Source organism: Ischnura elegans, chromosome 9, assembly GCF_921293095.1.
Source record: "Ischnura elegans chromosome 9, ioIscEleg1.1, whole genome shotgun sequence".
Classification (NCBI taxonomy): domain Eukaryota; kingdom Metazoa; phylum Arthropoda; class Insecta; order Odonata; family Coenagrionidae; genus Ischnura; species Ischnura elegans.
Window position 1 is genome coordinate 33,955,068 of NC_060254.1, and position 20,503 is coordinate 33,975,570.

At 35.9% G+C, this 20,503-nt stretch overlaps 1 protein-coding gene across 2 annotated transcripts; it reads left to right on the forward strand.

Annotated features, from left to right (window-relative positions):
• The first annotated feature begins 2,204 nt into the window (after positions 1 to 2,204).
• Positions 2,205 to 19,141, forward strand: LOC124165310 (protein mono-ADP-ribosyltransferase PARP16). 2 transcript variants are annotated; one of them, XM_046542666.1, is made up of 7 exons: positions 2,205 to 2,941; positions 3,025 to 3,313; positions 3,406 to 3,561; positions 3,636 to 3,845; positions 12,675 to 12,840; positions 18,582 to 18,714; positions 18,792 to 19,141. In XM_046542666.1, the coding sequence occupies exons 2-7, from the start codon at positions 3,074 to 3,076 to the stop codon at positions 18,940 to 18,942; spliced, it is 1,056 nt and encodes a 351-aa protein (XP_046398622.1). In that variant the 5' UTR covers positions 2,205 to 2,941; positions 3,025 to 3,073; the 3' UTR covers positions 18,943 to 19,141. The 2 variants fall into 2 exon arrangements, with proteins under 2 accessions (XP_046398622.1, XP_046398621.1); XM_046542665.1 differs by having other exon boundaries at positions 3,044 to 3,313.
• Positions 19,142 to 20,503: the final 1,362 nt, after the last annotated feature.

The window sequence follows — 20,503 nt, forward strand, 5'->3', positions numbered from 1 at the left end:
CCCTGAGAAAACTGAAGGGAGAGAGGACACACATTGGCCCGGCCCTCGACCAATCAGAGCCCACCTGACCCCAATGCGACGGTATATAGGACGGACACATTTTGGCTTAATCCATTCACCCTGAAGGTGATGGCAGACTTCGCCCTCAAAACTCGGTGCTGAACAACCCTTGGACCTGGCTAGAAACCTGAGAACTCTTCCTCTTAATTCTCAAATATTTGTTCCATTTTTATCTAAATATCGAATAAGGAAGCCACTTCTTGTGCTCCTCGTATGGGATTACCATTTCAGGGCCTTGGATGATTAAGTGATTTCTTTTCATTATTTTTTTAAAATTATGTACTTGTATGCGAGGTATGTGGTTTAAATTTTGCAGATCCATGGAGGAATGAAGTTTTTTAATAAGGAAATCAAGTTTTACTCATAGTTTATTGTTACTTGCATTTTTAATGCTGTAAACAAACATTTTCTCTTATTCTGAAAGTCAATATGGACTATCCGTCTATGGATGGCTGTTTGTGTGATGCTATATAAAACGCTTATTTCCAAGTAGGCCTAGAATGTAGCTGGAGCTAAGTAAATGCCAAATTCTCAATTTTAAGGAGTAAACTTAAAATTTTGGTTTTTCTCACTCATCAGAGGATGTAGAACATTTCTTTCTCACTAGTATGATGAATCAGATCTCCATTAAAATAGTGAGTGCACACAATCAATAATTCTTCTTCAATTCACTCTGTCTTCAATTGCATTCCTATAGTTATGAGTTTAAAAAAAAAAGTGCTATCTGATTAAAGATTTTTAATGCACGTAAAACTAAACCTGGTGGGAAGAGTGTTGGCTAATGGTTCTGAGCTGATATCTGGTACCTTCAGGCACTCTTCCAAAAAAATCTTCATAGTGCCTCTGTACCCCAAAAAAATGAACTGACCCTCATACTCTGAATCCATGAATTTCTCATGCCTTTGTCTTGTTGGGGGAGGAGGGACGAGCTACAGCCAAAGAAGTATTAAATTACAAACGGTGGCATGTAATTTATGGATCTAGCCTGGATAATCCATTATCAGACTAATCATAGTTAAGCTTCATATAGGTTGGTATAAAAATAACAATATTTTAGCCTTATATTTTTTCTTACGATCTCAAAAACCTTGATTATGCTTGACTTTTATGATATGATTTTCTTGCATTGAAAAGACAGTGATGTTGTTAATTCATCACCTGAATTAATTAAAACTTAAAAAATATTGATAACGTGACCACACCTTCATATGCTTCTGGATACACAAATATTTTACAATGCCCAATGCTATGCTTGAATTGATCTATCAAATGGGATATTATTCATAATGGCATAATCAACAACTAACCTTGTGTAATATTTCTAACCCTGCCGCATGAACAGCGGTGAAATATGCAATTCTTGTGTAACTAACCTTGTATTCAGCTGTATTCATTGGCCATTGCCTATGAGATTTAATTGACTATCCCTATTTAGGCTCCAAATAAATGTTCATCTCCTCTTCTTCTTTGTTAGGGATGGTTTAACCAGCAGCATGTTCCTTTAGGCTCTTATTCCCAGTTCAGCACTGGGTACTAATCCCATTTCATATCGCATTGTAAGTCTGAAAATTGGAAATGGTCATGACCTCAATCCGAAAAGTACTTCAGCGAAAAACTAGTTCTACATTAAAGCTTACCAATACAAAGCGTAAGTGGCCCCAAAACTTAATTAGGCTGGCTATGGCCAATTAAAGGCCGAATTGGTGGCCTATATGTAATAATAAGTAAAGGCACTCCTGCTTGGGATTTGTTATATACCTACATACAGGCATTTACTTGTTCATGTCTCTTCTCCAGAATATTTCTTAATCTGAGGACAGTTAAACTATGCAGAATTTGCGGATAAGAAATTATTTTTGCATTAAGCGAATGCAGTAATGACATTTTAGGCAGTAATTTTAAAAAATTATAAAAACATCCTCTCCTTCCACTGAAAGTAACTTCGATATCAAATATTCAGTTCCCTACCGTTAGAGTGGTGTAGCAAATTTTACTGTCGATAAAGGTCATGTATTATTAAAATTGAATAGGTTCTCATTAATGGTTGTGTCATCTAGTCATTAAACGTTTTTAACTCAGGCGCTTGAGAATATGCAATCGAAACACCCGCGTAAAACTCGTTCGATTCCAGCGCAAATACTTCTGTCTTTTGTTTATCACCAAGTCTTGGTGGGACTCTCAGTCCTGTCAGCTTCATAGTATTCTTTTTTTGTGTAATTATCGTGGAAAATTGTACTTACGTAGTTTGGCTGTCGTAATGTAAGATCTTGGATAAACCGTATTCGTATGTGTTGTAGCAGTCGCACGCTGCGTTTTCCTCGTATCTTGCTTTAGAAGACATGTAACTAACCCTTTGAATAACTTAGCGACGGCAGCTCTTAAGTAATGGAATTCCTTCTAACCCGGGTCAATAGTTCCCGATTACAATTATGATGTCTTAATTCAGCTGGTATTTCAGTGCCATGGTGAAGCTTCGTCAATCATACTGCTCAGTTCTATGTGCTACGGTACCACTAGTGAACGTTGTATAGTTCATTATTGCAGGATCATCACAACGATGCTGTGACGTAGTCTTTTTGAAATGGATTGAAATGTATGTATTGAAGAACGCCGTTGCCATTGTAAAAACACTATGTTGTCATCGTAGACAAGAACTGTTAGTTTGGGAAATTTGCTGTCTAATGTAAAAGGAGTGATGGCTTTGTTTTGAGTATAGTCTGTAATCCATTGTTAGTGTCTCCTAGTGAACCCATTTGATCAGTCCGGTGTTTCATATCACGATAAATTGGAATTTTTACATATTCCGTGTTAGAGCAGTTGACAGCCATTACTTCGACAGATGAAAAGCATCGCCTTCCTTCGTAGTGTTTTGTGGCTATTGGTAAGTATAGACTTAGACTGACTCAGTTAAGTTATTTGCCATCACATCCTCTTTCATGTTTCCGGTTAACTCATTCTGAGTAGATCTTATTTTTTTGAGTAGCAAGATTAGTACAGGGAAACAAGCAAAACAATGAATCAAAGGGCAAGTCTTGCTGATGAAACAGTCATTGCAACTCCAAGGGCCCCTAAAAAGATTACTGGAGAAAATAAAATCAAAAACTTGAAGTATCTCCTTGAGAGCAATATAGTTGCTGCTGACATAAGATGGAGCATTTTTGTGGCTGCTTGTCAAAGTTATAGGTTTGACTCATGCCTCAAGCCTTACCCCAACCGCTTCATTGCTGATGGAAACAAGAACATAGATGCATTAGTGGGTATTTTTGAGGCTACAGGAAGTGGATACAAACAATACCCTGATGAGTAATCATTCACAATTTAAATGCCATTTCTATATATTTGTAGAGGGAAGTCGTTGACAAGACCAACTCCTTTCAATTGCTGTTGAAGAAAATGGAAGAACAAAATTTTTACCGGGCAAATGAAGATGTGGTGGATTTATTGCATTGGGTACTGATAGAATCACCAGAACCCAGGTTTAAAAATGTTCCAAAGAAAGAGGTACATGATTAAAAGAATTAGAAGCCATGTTGCCATGATTCGTAATCCCAATCTCATCAGTTTTTTGTTTTCAGTTTGACACTGTTATGAGACTTGTACCATCAGAAGTTTCAGCTGATTATCCAAAGCTAATATTTCAAATGGTCTGGAGTCCTGAAAGCTCCAGTGAAATTAAGTGGAATGAGTTCAGTAAAAAGTATGGATCCTTCTATGCCTATCACGGTAGCAGACTTGAAAACTTCCACTCAATTCTTCACTATGGGTTGCAGCAGCACATGAATAAGGTAAGTTGATTTAGAATGACCTCGGTAACTGGTATTGTCACTTCACGACATTGATAGTTTTCTCTCATCGACAAAACTCATTTCTTTGAAATTACATATTGTATGTGAGAGATACTTGAGCTACTAGAGGCTAAATGTCATGAGAGCCTAATCACAAGTGGAAATCACTCTCAAAGACAATATGATAATTATTCTATATGTGTCAGAGACTTCAATTTTTGCCTGTGGACACAGCATTTCCTAAATCTCGCGACAATAGTCTCTTACTTCGAAACAATTTCATTCTTCTGTGGCAGACTAATTTCGGAGACTTTATCATCTTTAGTGGACACATTGTTGTGATAATATTCGAGTCTCGGAGGCTGAGACTAGTCTCCAATGGGCACAGTTCTTAGATAACTCTTGAGATTTGGTCTCCAGTGCACACACAGCTTTATTATGAGTTGAGATTTCGGATGCATAAGATATCTGGTTGTTGTAGTGTACACTTAGGGTGGTGCCCCTTTCACAGTCAGTGAGTTGGTACCACTGACTGACCCTTATTTCCTGTTGGCCCCAGAAGTGTTGTTGGTGATGTGTCCATATTGTAATGATGACCGTTATAAATAAAGTCCTACTAGTATCTATTAATATTGCATTCTTTTCAAATAATAACAGCCACTTGTTGCATTGAGTGACAACATAAAACATGGCGCTGTCGTGTGGAATCGTTCTATCGTAATAGATACATAATTTTAGTTTAAGGGGCTCCAGCCAGTTGCTTTTGCCTCTAGAAGCCTGACAGAGTGTGAGCAAAATTCTTATGCTCAAATTGAGAAGGAGTTGCTAGCCATTCATTTTGCAACTGTAAAATTTCACAACTTAATATATGGGTCTGATGTCAACGTGCAAACTGATCATAAACCTCTTTTGTCAGTCATGAAGAAAAGTGTTTGCAAGATAGGGTAAGTTAGACTTCAAAGGCTGAGACACAAACTGCTGCAATATTCCTTAAATGTGTACTATGTCCGAGGGAAGGATTTACATATTGCAGACACACTGTCACGGTCTTGCGTTAAGGGTGAAGTTGAGGATGAGCCTGAAATGCTAGAGATGGTTCATACCGTCAGCAGGTATCTCCCCATGACTAGGGATCGGAAGCAAGAGTTTCAGCAAAGAACTAAAAATGATAAAGTTTTAAGGGAAATAATTGAAGCTTGCAGAAGCGGTTGGGCAGCTCATTGTAAAATACCCATTGAACTTCAGCCCTTTTATAAAGTCAGAGATGATCTTTATGTTGAAGATGGCATACTTTTCTTAGGACACAAAATTGTAGTCCCTGGTGATTTGAAATCTTATTTGCTAAAATTATTACATGAAGGGCATGGGGGTATAGAAAAGACTCGTGCTAAAGCTAGAAAGCTATTCTATTGGCCTGAAATGTCAAAAGATATTGAAACCATTGTTAATGAATGTGAAGTGTGCAACAAGTTCAAGCCAAGAAACAGAAAACTGCCATTACTTCCCCATGAGGTACCCAAGTTGCCATTTGAAAAGATTGCTTGTGATTTTAGACTTTGCAAAAAAAACCATATCTTGTCGTGGTTGACTACTTCTCTAAATGGTTGGAGTTAGTCCTCTTGCCTAGCAAAACTGCTAACTCTATCAAAGGGGCATTTCAGAATATTTTTGCAGTGCATGGGATCCCGAGGGAATGTATTGCAGACAGCATGCCATTCTTATCGTATGACTTTAAAAAATACCTAAGAGAAAATGAAGTTGAGTTGAGGACTTGTAGTCCCCACTACCATCAGAGTAATGGGCTAGCAGAAAAGGGTGTCCACATTGGGAAACAAATCCTTAGGAAAAGTCAGGAGTCGGGGAAATATTTCAGGTATATGTTAAGGGTGTACCGAAATTCTCCACTCAAAGGGCTCAATGTGTCTCCAGCCCAGATATTGTTTAGCCATCAATTGCGCTCAAAGCTTCCAGTCACTTTCGAAGCTTTGAGACTTAAGGTGCAAAGGGGTATTTATATGGCACTCAAAGCGAAGGAACACTATGATAGAACCTCCAAGAGGCAGGTGAAGGAATTTAGGGGTGGAGAACAAGTATGGGTTAGGGCAAGAAATATGTAATGAATGGTGGGAGCCTGGTGTCATTGCAGGAAAACATAGTTGCCCCAGGTCATAGCTTGTCAAAAATAAGTATGCTAACATTGTAAGGCGTTATGAATGTCACCTACGCCACAATCTCTCAAAAAATGTATCCATACAAGACCCTCTCCTGTTGTTAGATGAACATGGGGGGCAATCAGGTAGAGACAATGATGAGAGAACTCAACTCATCAGAGAAAGAAGTGACACTTCAGGAGCTCCTGTGAGTGAGTGCTCTACGTCAGCAAGAGCACAACCTCAGACTGCCAATCCAGTACCAGGGACTACTAGAAGTGGCCGAAGAGTGAGAACTCCTGTGCGCTTCACTCTGTGAAAGGGGAGATGTTGTAGTGTACACTCAGGGTGGTGCCCCTTTCACAGTCAGTGAGTTGGTACCACTGACTGACCTTTATTTCCGGTTGGCCCTGGAAGTGTTGTTGGTGATGTGTTCATATTGTAATGGTGACCGTTATAAATAAAGTCCTACTAGTATCTATTAATATTGTATTCTTTTCAAATAATAGCAGTCACTTGTTGCATTGAGTGACAACATAAAACAGTGTTAAACTCATTTCCTGGTTGAAAGAGAGGAAGGTTGTCTTATTCATAAGAGGCAGTGGTGGATCTATGGGGAGGGGGGATTTAGAGGGGTTTGTATAGCCCACCCATTGCGTCGAAACACACAGTAAATAAAATCGAAATTTTTGGAGGTTGCCACTTATGTTAGTACAAAAGTGTTTAGCTATATTTTCCAATATATTTACCTACTTTAACGAATTCAAATTATGTAGTTCTAAACTTAGTTTGTTTTATACGCTTTTGATATGTTAGTGGCAGATACAGAAAGTGGCTATGGGAGGGTATAGCTCACCCCTTGAGTATCCAATTTACACTGGATAGAATAGTAATTTTGTGCAGACCCGCACTTCTGCTGGGAGGTTATCCCATATTTAGCCCACCGCCCCTTGTCTCTATTCTAACACTCACTTGGGGGGTGGGCCTAAGGGATAAATTTCCTAGAGAGACAAATTATTTTTGTTGGTGGTAGAATACTAATATCTAGCATGGGTCAAAGAAGAACCATGGGGTGTCATTAACACCCTGTGCAGCCTTGCCCAGGTTAACTTTAAGATAATTTTGTGATTATCTCAGGAATGAGTTTTTAATGCATGTCACTTTCATCATTCACTCACAAAACCACTTTTAGTATGTAGGGTGTTCGACATTGGTTTGTACATATTTTAAGTGAGAATTTCAGTTCATTTTGACTGCTCCTGGCTGCAAAGTAGTATCTCAAAAAATCATTCCATTCAGGCTTATCTTGAATTTCTATTCCATAAAATTGGGTGTGTAAAATTTGAGCCGTAAACATAACTTTCTGGCATTTTGTCCATTGTGGACTGGTAAACCGACGTATGATTTTATGGACCAAATCTCAGATGTGATTATATGGCTCAAATTTTACTTATACAATTTCCTGGACTAGAAATTCAAGATATGCCAGTATGGAATTATATTTTGGAATTATACTTTGCGGCTAGGAATGTTCGATTTAAGAAATGTGTCGATGAATGAGCTAAATATATCAAAGGAATTAGAATATCTTCATGAAATTTTGGGGAATCAAGGTCTGTCTGAAAAATATTACTCATTTTAGAAGGTATATTTATAAATATGCTTGTAATCAGTCACATGATTGCATGAGTACATAACTGTAATGAAGTTGAGTTACTTTTTAAGTAATCTTATTGTTATTTCAAGTGATAATCAATGCTTAATCAATTTTCATAATTGCTACTAAGCGACGATGATAGTATTGGGCACATCATGTACATTTTGAAAGTTATCATGGAAATTTCCCATCCCCATTTTGGTTTTTCTTCGTGGACTTCACCTGGGTTTTCTTTTAATGCTTTTTTTATAACTATCCAGAACCTAAATATGATCATCTTCTAATGTGCTTCTATTCTTTGGTCTCATTTCAAAAGTATTTCCGTTTGTATTTTTATGACAAGAAGGGGTATTGAATAGCAATGTATGTAGATACTGCATATGTCCTGTATAAGACCATCATGCAATACAGAAGTTACAGATGACTTCCCACCTGTTCATTTGACAAATAGTTTTGTGGACTTATTTTGATCTTTTGCAGAATTGTCAAGTGGGTACAAAAGAATAGCCAGAACTTGAAGACCTTTTAAGGTATGATAATTCATTTGCCTTGGTTGTGGGTTTTTTTTTAAATAAACAATCAGCTTGGTGGCAGGTTCAAAATTCTCTTCATTCATTGAATGCTTTTGTGGGGGAGGGAGTGTGAGCGAATCAATTTGAGTGTAGTCAAAGAAAAAAACACTACTGAAACGCATTGTCATAACTCGATTCAAGTCAACACCAGTGGTGGTTGATAGAAGAACTATACATAACCATAAAATTAGATGATGTAATGTCGGCATGTATGTATAGCCAGCAATATTTTTAAATTTAATTATTCAATTGCTGCTTTAATCTGAAACTTTTTGTCAAAAAAATCTAGAGAAATGTGAGAGTGATAACATTCACGTACAGACTTAAGCAATAGGATAATTGCAGCTAGGATTTAAATACAGCTCAGAGGACAATGTAGAGTGCTATTTTTACTTTTATAAGCCATCTTAGGATATTAGGTAATTTGAATAAGATGTACAAGTAGATTTATATAATGTTTAGCCCTCAATTTATCAATGTTGATGAGATGATATTACAAGTACAAAGTGCACGCTTTATATTGCTATGATATTGATGTTGCTATGCATCGGTATTAGTTCTAGGAGAGGTGGATGGCAGTGATAGCACAGAGAGTAGATTTGGAAAAAAAATAGGTGCTGTTTCTCTTTTTACTTCAAAATTGTCCTCTATGAATGAAAAAAAGTAATAAGAATTCTAAACTTCTAAATGCTGAGATTGTAGTGGTTGAATTGAGTGTACTTTGAACCAATAGCTTACTAGCTTATGACTACTTAAAAGCCTAACCATGCATGCGTCGAAGATATTGACAAGGATCATCTATAGAAGAATAGAACGAAGAGCATCTAAGAGTATTTGGATGAGGACCAATTTGGATTCAGAGAAAACAAAGGCACAAGGGAAGCAATATTGGCCCTTAGACTGCTCATAGAGAAGAGAATGGAAAAGAACAAGCAAACATTCGTTGCATTTGTGGACTTAGCAAAGACATTTGACAACGTGGATTAGAGCACAATGCTTGGAATCCTAAAAGAAATCGGGGTTCTTTTAGGATTCCAAGACAGTAGAATCATCCACAGTTTATACAAAAACCAAGTAGCGGTGATAAAGTCAGGGCCCAGCTGTGAAGAAGTAAGAATTAGGAAAGCAGTGAGACAAGGCTGCGCATTGTCACCCGTAATTTTCAACGTTTACTTTAAGAATGCCATTAATGAAATCAAAGAAAAGGCATTGGGAGTGAATATCCATGGAGAAAAAATTAGCATGCTAAGATTTGCTGATGACATAGCCGTTAAAGCAGAAACAGAGAAGGATTTGAAAAATATTCTGGTTAATATGGGTCAGGTAATGGGTAAATATCAACTGAAAATAAGCACGAAGAAAACCAAGATATTAGTATGCAGCAGAAGAGAAGAAGTCAAGACTAACATTAAAATAGGGAAGCAAAAACTGATAGAGGTGGACAAATTTGGTTATTTGGGAAGCAGGGCAACTAGTGACGGGAGAAGCACGAAAGAAATTATCAGCAGAATAGCAGAGGCTAAGAGAGTATTCCTTTAAAAGAAAGACCTGCTTACAGTGGGAAGCTTAAATATGGAAGTAAAGAAACAATTTATAAGAACCTACATTTGGAGTATGCTCCTATAAGGAAGTGAGGCATGGACAATGACTGCAGCGGAGAAAGCAAGGGTAGAAGCCTTTGAAAGGTGGTGCTACAGAAGAATGATGAAGATCAAATGGATCGACCGAGTTAGTAACGAGGAAGTTCTAAGAAGAGTAGGAGAGAAGAGAAGCCTCGTGAAAACCTTAACAAGAAGATGGAACAACCTTATAGGCCACATCTTGAGACATGATGGCCTGATGAAAAAATCGTCGAGGGACAAGTGGAAGGCAAGACCGGAAAAGGAACACCTCAAACAAAATATATGGAACAAGTAAAGGAGGATATGAAAGAGAAAAAATATGTTGGTGTGAAAAGATTATCTGATTGGAGAACTGAGTGGAGAGCTGCCTCAAACCAATCCTAGGTTTGTTGACCAGTGATGATGATGATGATGATCATTGATAAAATTAGGAAGCAATTTCAATTTAAAACATTCTACGTGCTGAAGTTGTAAACTTGAGAATGAAATTAGTGTAACTTATAATTAAGAAAATAGCTTTGTGCTTACTTGGCACTTCTGAAATTAAACAAAAGGAAGGCTCAAAAGTTGGAGTTGTAGAAGACGTTATCGGTAGGAGTGTACTTATACAGAGAAAAATGTTATTTAATACCATGAGAGACTATCTATTTTGTGATGAGTAGAGAGGGTTATTTATTTTTATGAAGCTTACTCCTTCAAGTTATATTGCCATAATTATTGTGTCTCTTTATGTTAAAATGCACATATACATGTTAGCAAAATGGCTACAATTAATAGCTGAACTATTGTCTCACCATGTCATTTTTAAAACATCAGTAAGATATGTTGACTTGAATACAAACTTAGGTAGTGTGTTTCATTTGCTGACAACCAGAAAGTTAATCTGGAATTAAATTAGACTTATCATTATAATTTTTGATGAAAAGAAAATTTGACTATTTTTACTCTAACTTCACTCAAATCTCACAGGTTTTTAGCCAACTTGACTTCATTCAAAAATTAGGTATTCACACCGCTCTTGAGTTGATATAAGAGGTTTTTAAATGGCAGTGTTTTATTTGATTTCAGGGTCTCATGTCTCTATAATTTGGCTACGACACAATTGCACCAATTTTTAGAAAGTGTAATTACTTTAGAGAATTCACCCAAAACTTTTGTTGAGTGTGGTGGTTATCATACTGATGTGCCTGTGTTGAACTGCATGTCTTTCATGACTAGAGAATGCTGTGCCTTAGCTGTGTTATCTGGTTTTTTCATATGACCAGTCTCAAGTTATGTTCAACCTTAACCATTTGTTGTAGAGAAATTGTCCATTGTAATGACACTTCAGTCTTGTGCTTGCCAACAGTTTACTTCCAAGTGGGAATAATTTATTTTTTGGTTAATTCAATGGTTTTTATTTTTTTCACCTCAATGACATCTTTCTGCAAAAGTGCTGATCAATTGGGTGTATGGAATGACCTTCTCACGATGGTTCTATTTTCTATTATGAAAACATTCTCTCCTTTTTTTGATTATTCCATTGTCATTTCATGCATAAAAAGGTAAATCTTCTGTCAGTCTAATGACATCAGTCACCAGAACTCGAAAAGCTATCATTTAACAATAACCCTCTTATAATGTCGCGTGATTCATTAAATTTATGCAACATCATGCATGTATGAAATATTACTAAGGATTTTGTGTTATGCACACATAGTAGCGATTATGTAAAAGAAAAAATCCTGTGTGGGCTGAAACTGTATCTTTTCCTATTTAATATTATACTGTTATGCAGAATTTGTATTGTTTAAAGTTGAAATTTTGTGAATATTAACAATGAAAGGCATTCATGATATTGCCCCCAGGGACCTGAATGTCAGATTAAAGACAGAATTGATTTTTATGGGCGATTTTGGTTCTCATGTATATGATTTTATAAGTAACTCTGTACATATTTACTTATGAGGAAGGTTTTTCTCAAGGCAATTCTGAACTCAACATGATTAGTTTGATGTACATACCTGTTTTGCTGTGTATTTGTTAAGATTAGTATTATACGGTGTAGCTTAATTTGTACATAGAAGAGTATGTATTCACTCAAGTTCATTCTAACTTCACTAACACTGACTTCACTTATTATTAGCTCTTTGTCCTTAGCTTGCATTTTGAATTATTTCAGCCTTCCTTAACATAGTCATTTGCACAAGGAATAACTTCACCCTCTGATTAAACTATTATATAATGAGAGTTTATTGATTAAAGTTAATTAAAATTTATTATTACTTTGAGAAATACTAAGGGTCACTTAAGGTCATCTAGGATCTCATAAAAAAGTTATGCTGTCTTATACGTATTTAGATATCCAGTGATAGTTTTTGCCTGGGTTTAATTATTTTCCGAGTAAATATACTTTAAATAATCCAAAAAAATAATGCAAGTTTCAGAATGGATCATGTCAAACAATAGAATTAGCAAGTTGATATTTTGGCTGTCAATACTCTTCGCCGGGGCGACAAAAGCTTATGGGTTGAAATGGGTATCAGTTTTCACATTGTTTGACTGAAGATGTCTTTTCAGTATTAATTGTCATGTGTGAGCATTAATTTGCTTGATTTTTAATAAATTTTACTTGCTCATCGGGAAGTCTTTAAAAAAGAGGAAATATTGTAAAAACTCTTGTGTAAATATAGTAAAAGCTCTTCAGGTGAAGGTCTGTTGTGATATTAACATTTAGATTGTATTCTCCGTGAAAAATGCATGAATAGCAATAAATTTTAATATTAACTTGACTCCAAGGGCAGTATTTTCCTTAATTTCTCATGAGAATTATATTTCCTTTTAAACAGAATTCTCTCTTTGGAAAGGGTATATATTTGTCAAGTGAACTGACTGTAAGTCTACCATATAGTCCTAGTGGATATGGATGGGGAAGAAGTATTCATGGAAGTGAGCTTAGCTGTGTTGCTGTATGTGAAATAATCAATCACCCAGATGTTAAGTGCCAAGATAAAGGTAAGAGAATATTAAGTATTTACCCAAGTATCACTTTAAAAATTCATTCTACCTTTCATATCACATCTTTACATTACTAGATATAGTGTCAGTCTATCCTCAACCTAATGCCTATAGCTGCTACACTGGAGTAGTCATGAGTTTTGTATGAATATTGCAATAATTTTCCAAAAATATTGTTTTTGTAATATAAATAAGTAGCACAAAGAACAATTTTGTAAAAATTATATCATTGAAAAAAGTAATGGCGAGGGTATTAAATGAACAATTACCAATTACTGGGAAGGAAACTTTATACTCGGGAGGCAGGTTACACAAAAAATGAGAAGGGGATTATTGGCATTATGTACTGGAAAAAAGAAAAATTTTGCTTGAGCCATATCATTCAAATTCATGGAGGAGGTGCAGGGTTGGCCACCATCTGGTATGTTTCTCAAAATAGTATTTGTTGCAGACTAATGAGAACCGTTTAAAAAATTGGCCACTTTTAATTCTCTAAGTCAATTTGCCATGAATTTTCTGCCATTAATCTGGCAGTGGTGGTGTAGATTGTGCCAGACACCCCAGCCTTATATTAGTATGATTTTTTCTGGGAGTTTTGACTGTAGTGATTTATAACTTCCTCTAGCTGAGTTTTTAAGCTTTCTGAGGACACCTGTAAAATAAATTTTTTCGATGTTTACCATGAAAGATAGATCATGTAGCACGTACAACACTTGGATTCTGTACACTACAGATTTCTGCAGTCTTTTTGAAAAAAGAAAAGGCTGAGATACTTAGACTTTCGATTGAAAATTTGGAGAAGGAATTTTGGAGGAGAGAATGTCTCTGAGGACAACCTTCATAGAAATTCCAAAGTTTTTTTTTAGACTTCGCTCAGTTACGTAAGAGCAGTGCTTATTCACGAAAATCATTATTTATGTGCTTCCGTGAATTTATGATTGATGATAGGCCTTAAAATAGTTATATTCATTGTTTTCAATCCATGCTAGAAGTCAGCTACCTCTCATGTAAAAGAGAGAGCCAAGATAATTCATCTTTTGAATAAATCTTTGGGGGAATAATATTGATTCTGATGAAAAAGAAGATGGATGTCAAATATCTGAGCATGATAATTACACTGAGTAACAGTGCAGTGATGATGAACATTTGGAAAAGGGAAGGGACCTTATGTATGGTTTGAAGGATGGAGTTACAATGTGGAATACGCAGGGATCAAGACCAAACGTCGGAACATAAAAATGAGGCATTTTTACCCAGAGGAGTGGGCCTACGGGCAACAAAATTGGATTCAGAACACAAATAGATTGTTTTCGTGTGATTTTCATGGAACGAATGATAGAGAAAATTGTAAAATGCACTAATACATAGGCGTACCCAGTGAGGGGCAGGAGGGGGCAGCTGCCCCCTAGAAGCAAAAATCACAAATGTCTTTAAGGGAAATAATATTTTTTCAAGCAAATAATTTTAAAAACTAATAAGGAGCTGTTATAGTTTCCTTAAAATGTTGATTTCATTCACCTTTTCCATTCTTAAATCTTACCTACAACTTGATCAACCATGGCTTGTCCCCTTCTAGTTTTCATCCTGGGTACGCCCTTGCACTGATATTTGATAGAGGAAGTCACTGAAAATTATTCTCGTAAAAAGATGCTATTGAAACAGATAGGGAAGAACTAAAATGCCTGATTGGCATTTTACTTTTAGCCGGGGCAAGTAAAACTGAGCAACAGAATTTGTTAGATTTGTGGAAACACAGTGGATTAGAAGTAGAAAAATGCTATTCTTCCATGGCCATAACATTGAACTATCTAGTACTACTACAGAGAACTTTCTCTCTTTCCGTTTCGACAACATCACTTTTGGAGTAGAGAAAAAGATAAGAGACAAATTAGTACCAATTTGGGATATATGGGAGATATTTGGTCTTAATACACAGTAGCATAGAATTGGTCCTTGTACAACAGTTGATGAGCACTTGGTTCCTTTTCAGGGAAGATGTTCATTTAGTCAATATGTACAAACATATTTGCCTTCCAACTCTGCAAAATATGGCATCAAAATTTTTGTGTTGCTAAATTCGATTGTATTCTACTCTTTGAACTTGAGATATAGGTACTCAGGTGGCAACTAGAGGGTCCATTTTTTGTAGATAACAGTCCAAAAGAGGTGGTAAAGCGAATGATTTCTTCTGTTCAATTGTATTAGGCTCAACTATGTGGAAGTTAATAATCGAACATGAAAAGGAGACTTCATTGATTTCCACTAATTCATTTTGTCCGTACGACATGTTTCGAACCATAGAGGTCATTATCAAGTACTTATTATTAATAAATTAGTAGAAATCAATGAAGCCTCCTTTTCATTTACGAGGATTTCTACTGTTATCGGAAGTGGGAGGAACATCAATTTGAACAACTGGTTCAATAATATTTGGCAAGAAGATGAAATGTTAAGCAATAATTCGACGCTTTTGGGAACAGTAGGCAAAAAATAAAAGGGAATTAGTACATGTATGTAAGAGAAAGAGTAGAAAATAGCAGCTTATTCTGCTTAAGGAAGGAAACAGCTCTGATTTCCTGCATCCCAAAAAGTCAAAGAATGTAATTCTTTTGCCAATAATGCACAGAATTATTTCTATCCACGAATCCAAGACAAGCAGGAAATAAAAGAAAACCGGAAATTGACCTTTTGACCTTTCATAACTGCACTAAAGGAGGTGTAGACACAGACAAAATACGCAGCACTTATTGTACTAACAGAAACACTAGGAGATGATCCATGGCCATTTTCTTTAATTTTTTAAACGGTGCTGATATCAATGCATTCGTTATGCTTAGGGATACCAATTCTCAATTAAGATTGCGGAGAAGTTTTCTTCTCGGGATAGCTTGATCCTTAACTTTCCCATGCATTCAAAGTAGATCAACAATGAACAGGATCCCCAGAGACTTGAAAAAAATAGAGGAATATGCGCAAAACGAGCCTGAGAAAAGGATGAGGAGAAAACAAGGAAAAAAGTTGGAAGATGTGTTGTTTGTGCAAGAGGAAAAAACAAAAATTTTCTGTGAACTGTGTAAGAAATTAATTCGTGGTAAACATTTGTTGAAAATTTTTAGTGACTGCTTCAGAAGCAAATAAATAGTTTACATGAATTATTTTCCACAATTTTTCAATTCAATAAAACATTTCAATTGCACAAAATTTTGACTGCTGTTGAGGATTGCAGAATTTATTAGTTTACCTTTCTAATGCTTTACATAATTTGTGATAGCATTAATTTAATAGTTATAAGCAATCGTAATAACATCGTAAATTTTTCCTCAAGAATACATTAAAGCCTGCTATCATTCTTTACATAGGTAGTACGTATTTACTTAAGCCAAATACTGGTCGATGTTGAAAATATGATGAGAAACAGTGAAAGATGTTTATAATAGCATATGCCATGTGTATTTATCTCAATGTTTCAACTGCATCCCTTGTCTTAAATGAAAAAAATTATTTTTGGCAATTTTTCTGGAGGAACTCGAAGTGCCATCTGGAAATCAGGGTGTTCAAAAATTTTTTTTTACAAATTTAAAAGTTAAGTAAATGGTTTTAAATCTTGAGTATAGCAATGCCTAAATAAACAAAAGATGTATGGAGATGTAAACTTTTGTAAAAATGTACATTTTTACAAAGAAATAAAGGGAATCTTTTGGGATGCCAGAGACACCCCAAACGACCATTAACAATGGTAAAATGGGCGTGACACCACTGGGTTTGAAAAACACCAAAAATAGCCATTCAGGCTAGGTAAAGAAAAACAGTTTTATAATGCCAATGTACAATAATGAGACTTAAATGTCAGAAATGTATTCATTTTCAAGTGGTTTCTTATTATTTTCGAAAATTGGTGCAAAAAAAAATAATTTTAGTGCAATTAAAATTAGCTTGGTGTATTGCTCTAAGTGGTGGTATTTAAAACATACTTTTTGAATAGCTTAAATGATAAATTGACTCCGTTAGTAATTATGACTTTGAAGTATCAAAAAATTATTATTTTTATTAAACAAGGGAGGAAAAATCTTGGAAGAACCATATTTAGCTAGCCTGGTGAGCCGGCCTCGGTGGCGGCGGGGAAACGTCCTCGCTTGCCAAACAAGAGGTCGCGGGTTCGAGTCCCATCTGGGTAGGTTTCCCTTACCCAGGGCATGGTTGTTCGTGTACGTTTTCTTGTTAAAATTTGTTGAATATCCCGATGTAAAATGGCCAATATGAGCTGTATTCGGTGGTTTGAGAATAAATAAAATGAATTTAAAATGTGATGAAAGGGAAAAAAAATATAAAATCGATGGAAACAGTCAATAATAAGGACATATAAACAGAGTGGGCAATATTTAGGTTATTTATATTTTTTTATTATTTTTTCAAGTTTGCATGCAAAAAGTGTTAGCCTAGCTGGCACGTAGTAATTATTGATGTTAATTAAGGCAGGAATGTTATGTAACTTGAACTTATGTATCAAAGTGGAATTCATATAGAGACAGAGCTAGCAGACTTCATATATGTATTCTTGAATTCACAATGTTGTATAAAAATGGTATAATTACGTATTAGTTAATAATTTTTATTAGAAGAACCAGTATTCATTTCATGATGTCATTGAGCATACTCTAGTGATGGAACTAGGTTATTTTCTAGTAATTATTGTTCTTATACTATATTGTTAATAACTCCATAGAACAATAGTATAGTTTGGTGGAAAATTAAGATTCTTTACATAACTATGGCTCATGCTCCTCTGATTGAAATATTATTGTTATTACAATGATGTCCCTCATCTTGTACGCTGTGTATGGTATCAATATCCAATTTAATGCAATTTACAATAGGTGGAAAACTGATGGTGTGGTCTTATTCTAAAGAAATTAATGATTTTCATTGAGAATCACATATGTTTACACTTTCTTGTAGTAATGAAGGTCCCAGTCCAATCTCTCATGATAGCAATTCGATCTTTCTGATAGTGCAAACCAGGAATAACATGCTCCAGTCGAGACCCTCTAGTAACCAGTATCTATTTCACAGGTTTTTTCCACCGTATGAGTTAAAATCATAATTGGCAGAAGCATTTATATTCATAGAGCCACTATGTATTGATCACACTGACCGAGCATCACTGCTAGTGTCTAAAATTTACCCTGTCAATGATGACGTGCAAAAAATTCAGATGGCATGATGAATAACGTTCAGATAAAACTGCAAAATGATTTTGGTTCTCTAGAATGTCAATTTGGTGTTATTTTATGATTCTTTAAAAACAATGGTGTAATATATACATTCTACCACTGCTCACATGCTTTTGGCCTTAAATAAATAAAAATCAACTACCTATCTTACTTCTAAGATGAAATTGAGCTACAGGTAAATAAAAACCTTCAGAGTGCTAGAATCATGGGATCCACAATGGATACTTGACTTCTGTAAGCCATGAGATATGCAGCTGGGGAGTTAAAGATAGTATACAAAAATCTGATTTTGTAGAAATACTACAGCATGTATTGCACAAATTTTCATTGCCCTGAATAATTTAATAATTGACTTGTCTAATGATTGATTATCAGAATCACTTGCTTTTGTAATTTTTCATCGAGGTCTTGATGAGTACAATACTTCTCAGATGCATTGTATACTAACCCTCCCGTTTTTTGTGTTAATGAATTGCCTTACTAATGCTTTTTCATTATTTATTGCAGATTCAAATCCGTCACGTTCAATCACTACGGACAGTATTGGTGGGGAAGTACCCAACAAATACTACCTTGTTGTTAATAGCGATTTAGTTCGAGTAAGGTACCTCCTTGTATATTGCAAGCAAACTCCTTATCGGTAAGTATGTCTTGATAAAAGAAATTTTGTCCCCCTATTTATAAATGTCTTGTTTTAATTTGAAATTTATTTTTAAGGGTCAGCAGCGGAGCTGTATCGTGGCTTAGAAATCACAAAGTGTTGGTGTTCATAATGAGCTACCTAGTGATGTTAGCTGCCATTGGAGCTTATCATAATCCACATGCACAAAGATGGTGGAAGATACTACTCAGGAAATTTAATTTGTGATTTTTCATAAACTTTATGAGAGAGAAATTATTTTATGTAAGAGTTATACTAGAGAAATCTTTCATAATGTGCTTGAGATGGCTTTTATTCTGGGCTCAAAACTTTCATTAAATTGCTGTGTGTGCGTGTGTGGCTTGAAAATTTGTTACTGTTTGATACACATTTTTAAATGAAATAAAATATAAGATAAAAAAATTAAGTGATGAATGAAGTAAGCCTTTATGTGTAAATGAAATAAAAATGATAAATATATTTTATAGTTCTCTTTTTCTTTGCACTGTGACATTTTTAAAGAACCCTCCCCCTTCTAAGAAATTTTCCCTTGAAAATCTTCCCCTCCTTGGACAATTTAGCCCCTGTTATAGCCCCTGGACAATTTAGAAATCTTAGCTTGCAGGCTTAAATGCAGGTCTTCTACACCAAGGATCTTTCACGCTAAGGACTTATGCAAAATAGAATTTTGCTCAAAGGCCTTCGACTCAAATACTGGAGGCCATTGCTCAGCACTGTAATGTCGCAGAACTCTTGTCTCCGATCCTGCCCTACCAGCAGTTCAACTCTTAAATAGTATGAATACATGAGTTCTTGGAAACCAGGGAAGGTGGTGCAGACCCTTAGTGTGCAGTTCGGAATGAGAATTGGTTCACAATTTTCCTATCAAATCCCTATCTCACTCCAAGACCTTGTCCTATCATTTCTCTCCCCTATTTGCGTTACCAATCACATTTCTGAATCTACCTCACCCCATCTGGGAACTGATGTACAGACAAGATTGTGGAGAGGGAACTGTTTCCCCACGAGCTTTGGTGCTCCTTCAACCATGTTTGGTGTATGAGAAGTGATCTGGGATTTCTAGGCAACCCAGACATTGCAGGGAAAAATAGGGTGGTTTACTATTAGTTTTTTCCTTTTCCTAAATCGAAATATTACTACTCCTGGGGTACGTAATTCATGCTATTAGATTTTTAAATGATGATATCTATTTTTCGCGATTAAATGAAAAGGGAAAATTTTCAAGCACGCGAAAACCCGACGGCTAAGTATGAATGCTGGGAAAACTCCGTGTGATGTCTTTCTGGTTCTTGCTGCCGCAACTGAGGTGACCTTAGGGCGAGGCTTTGAGCGCTGATACGACGCAGGATGCTTTAAAGTAGCCTGCTAGCTGGTAGCACTTGGCTTAAATAAGGATTATTAATACCTACCTTATCAAACGAAGAAAACTTTCCGACCTTAGCCAGTTTTAATAGGTGATTATTAAGACATGTTTCCCTGAGCTCTGCCTCATGCATGCATTGGTAATCTCAATGTAAAACTCCTATCTACTCATATAAAAACTAGGTCCCTGTGACGTCACGTGGAGTGGCATCGCATGGGCGCCTTTTTCAAATGAGGATAAAATTGACCTTTGACATTCGTCTAAACTGGTATTTCTAAAACCAAATAATTTGTATATTATGAATACACTAATGGTGGGTAACGAATCGCAATCAATGCCTTTCGTTTTCTTTGATAAAGGAAACTACCCTATTGGGCAGAATATCAGCTGTTCCAGAATTGGCCA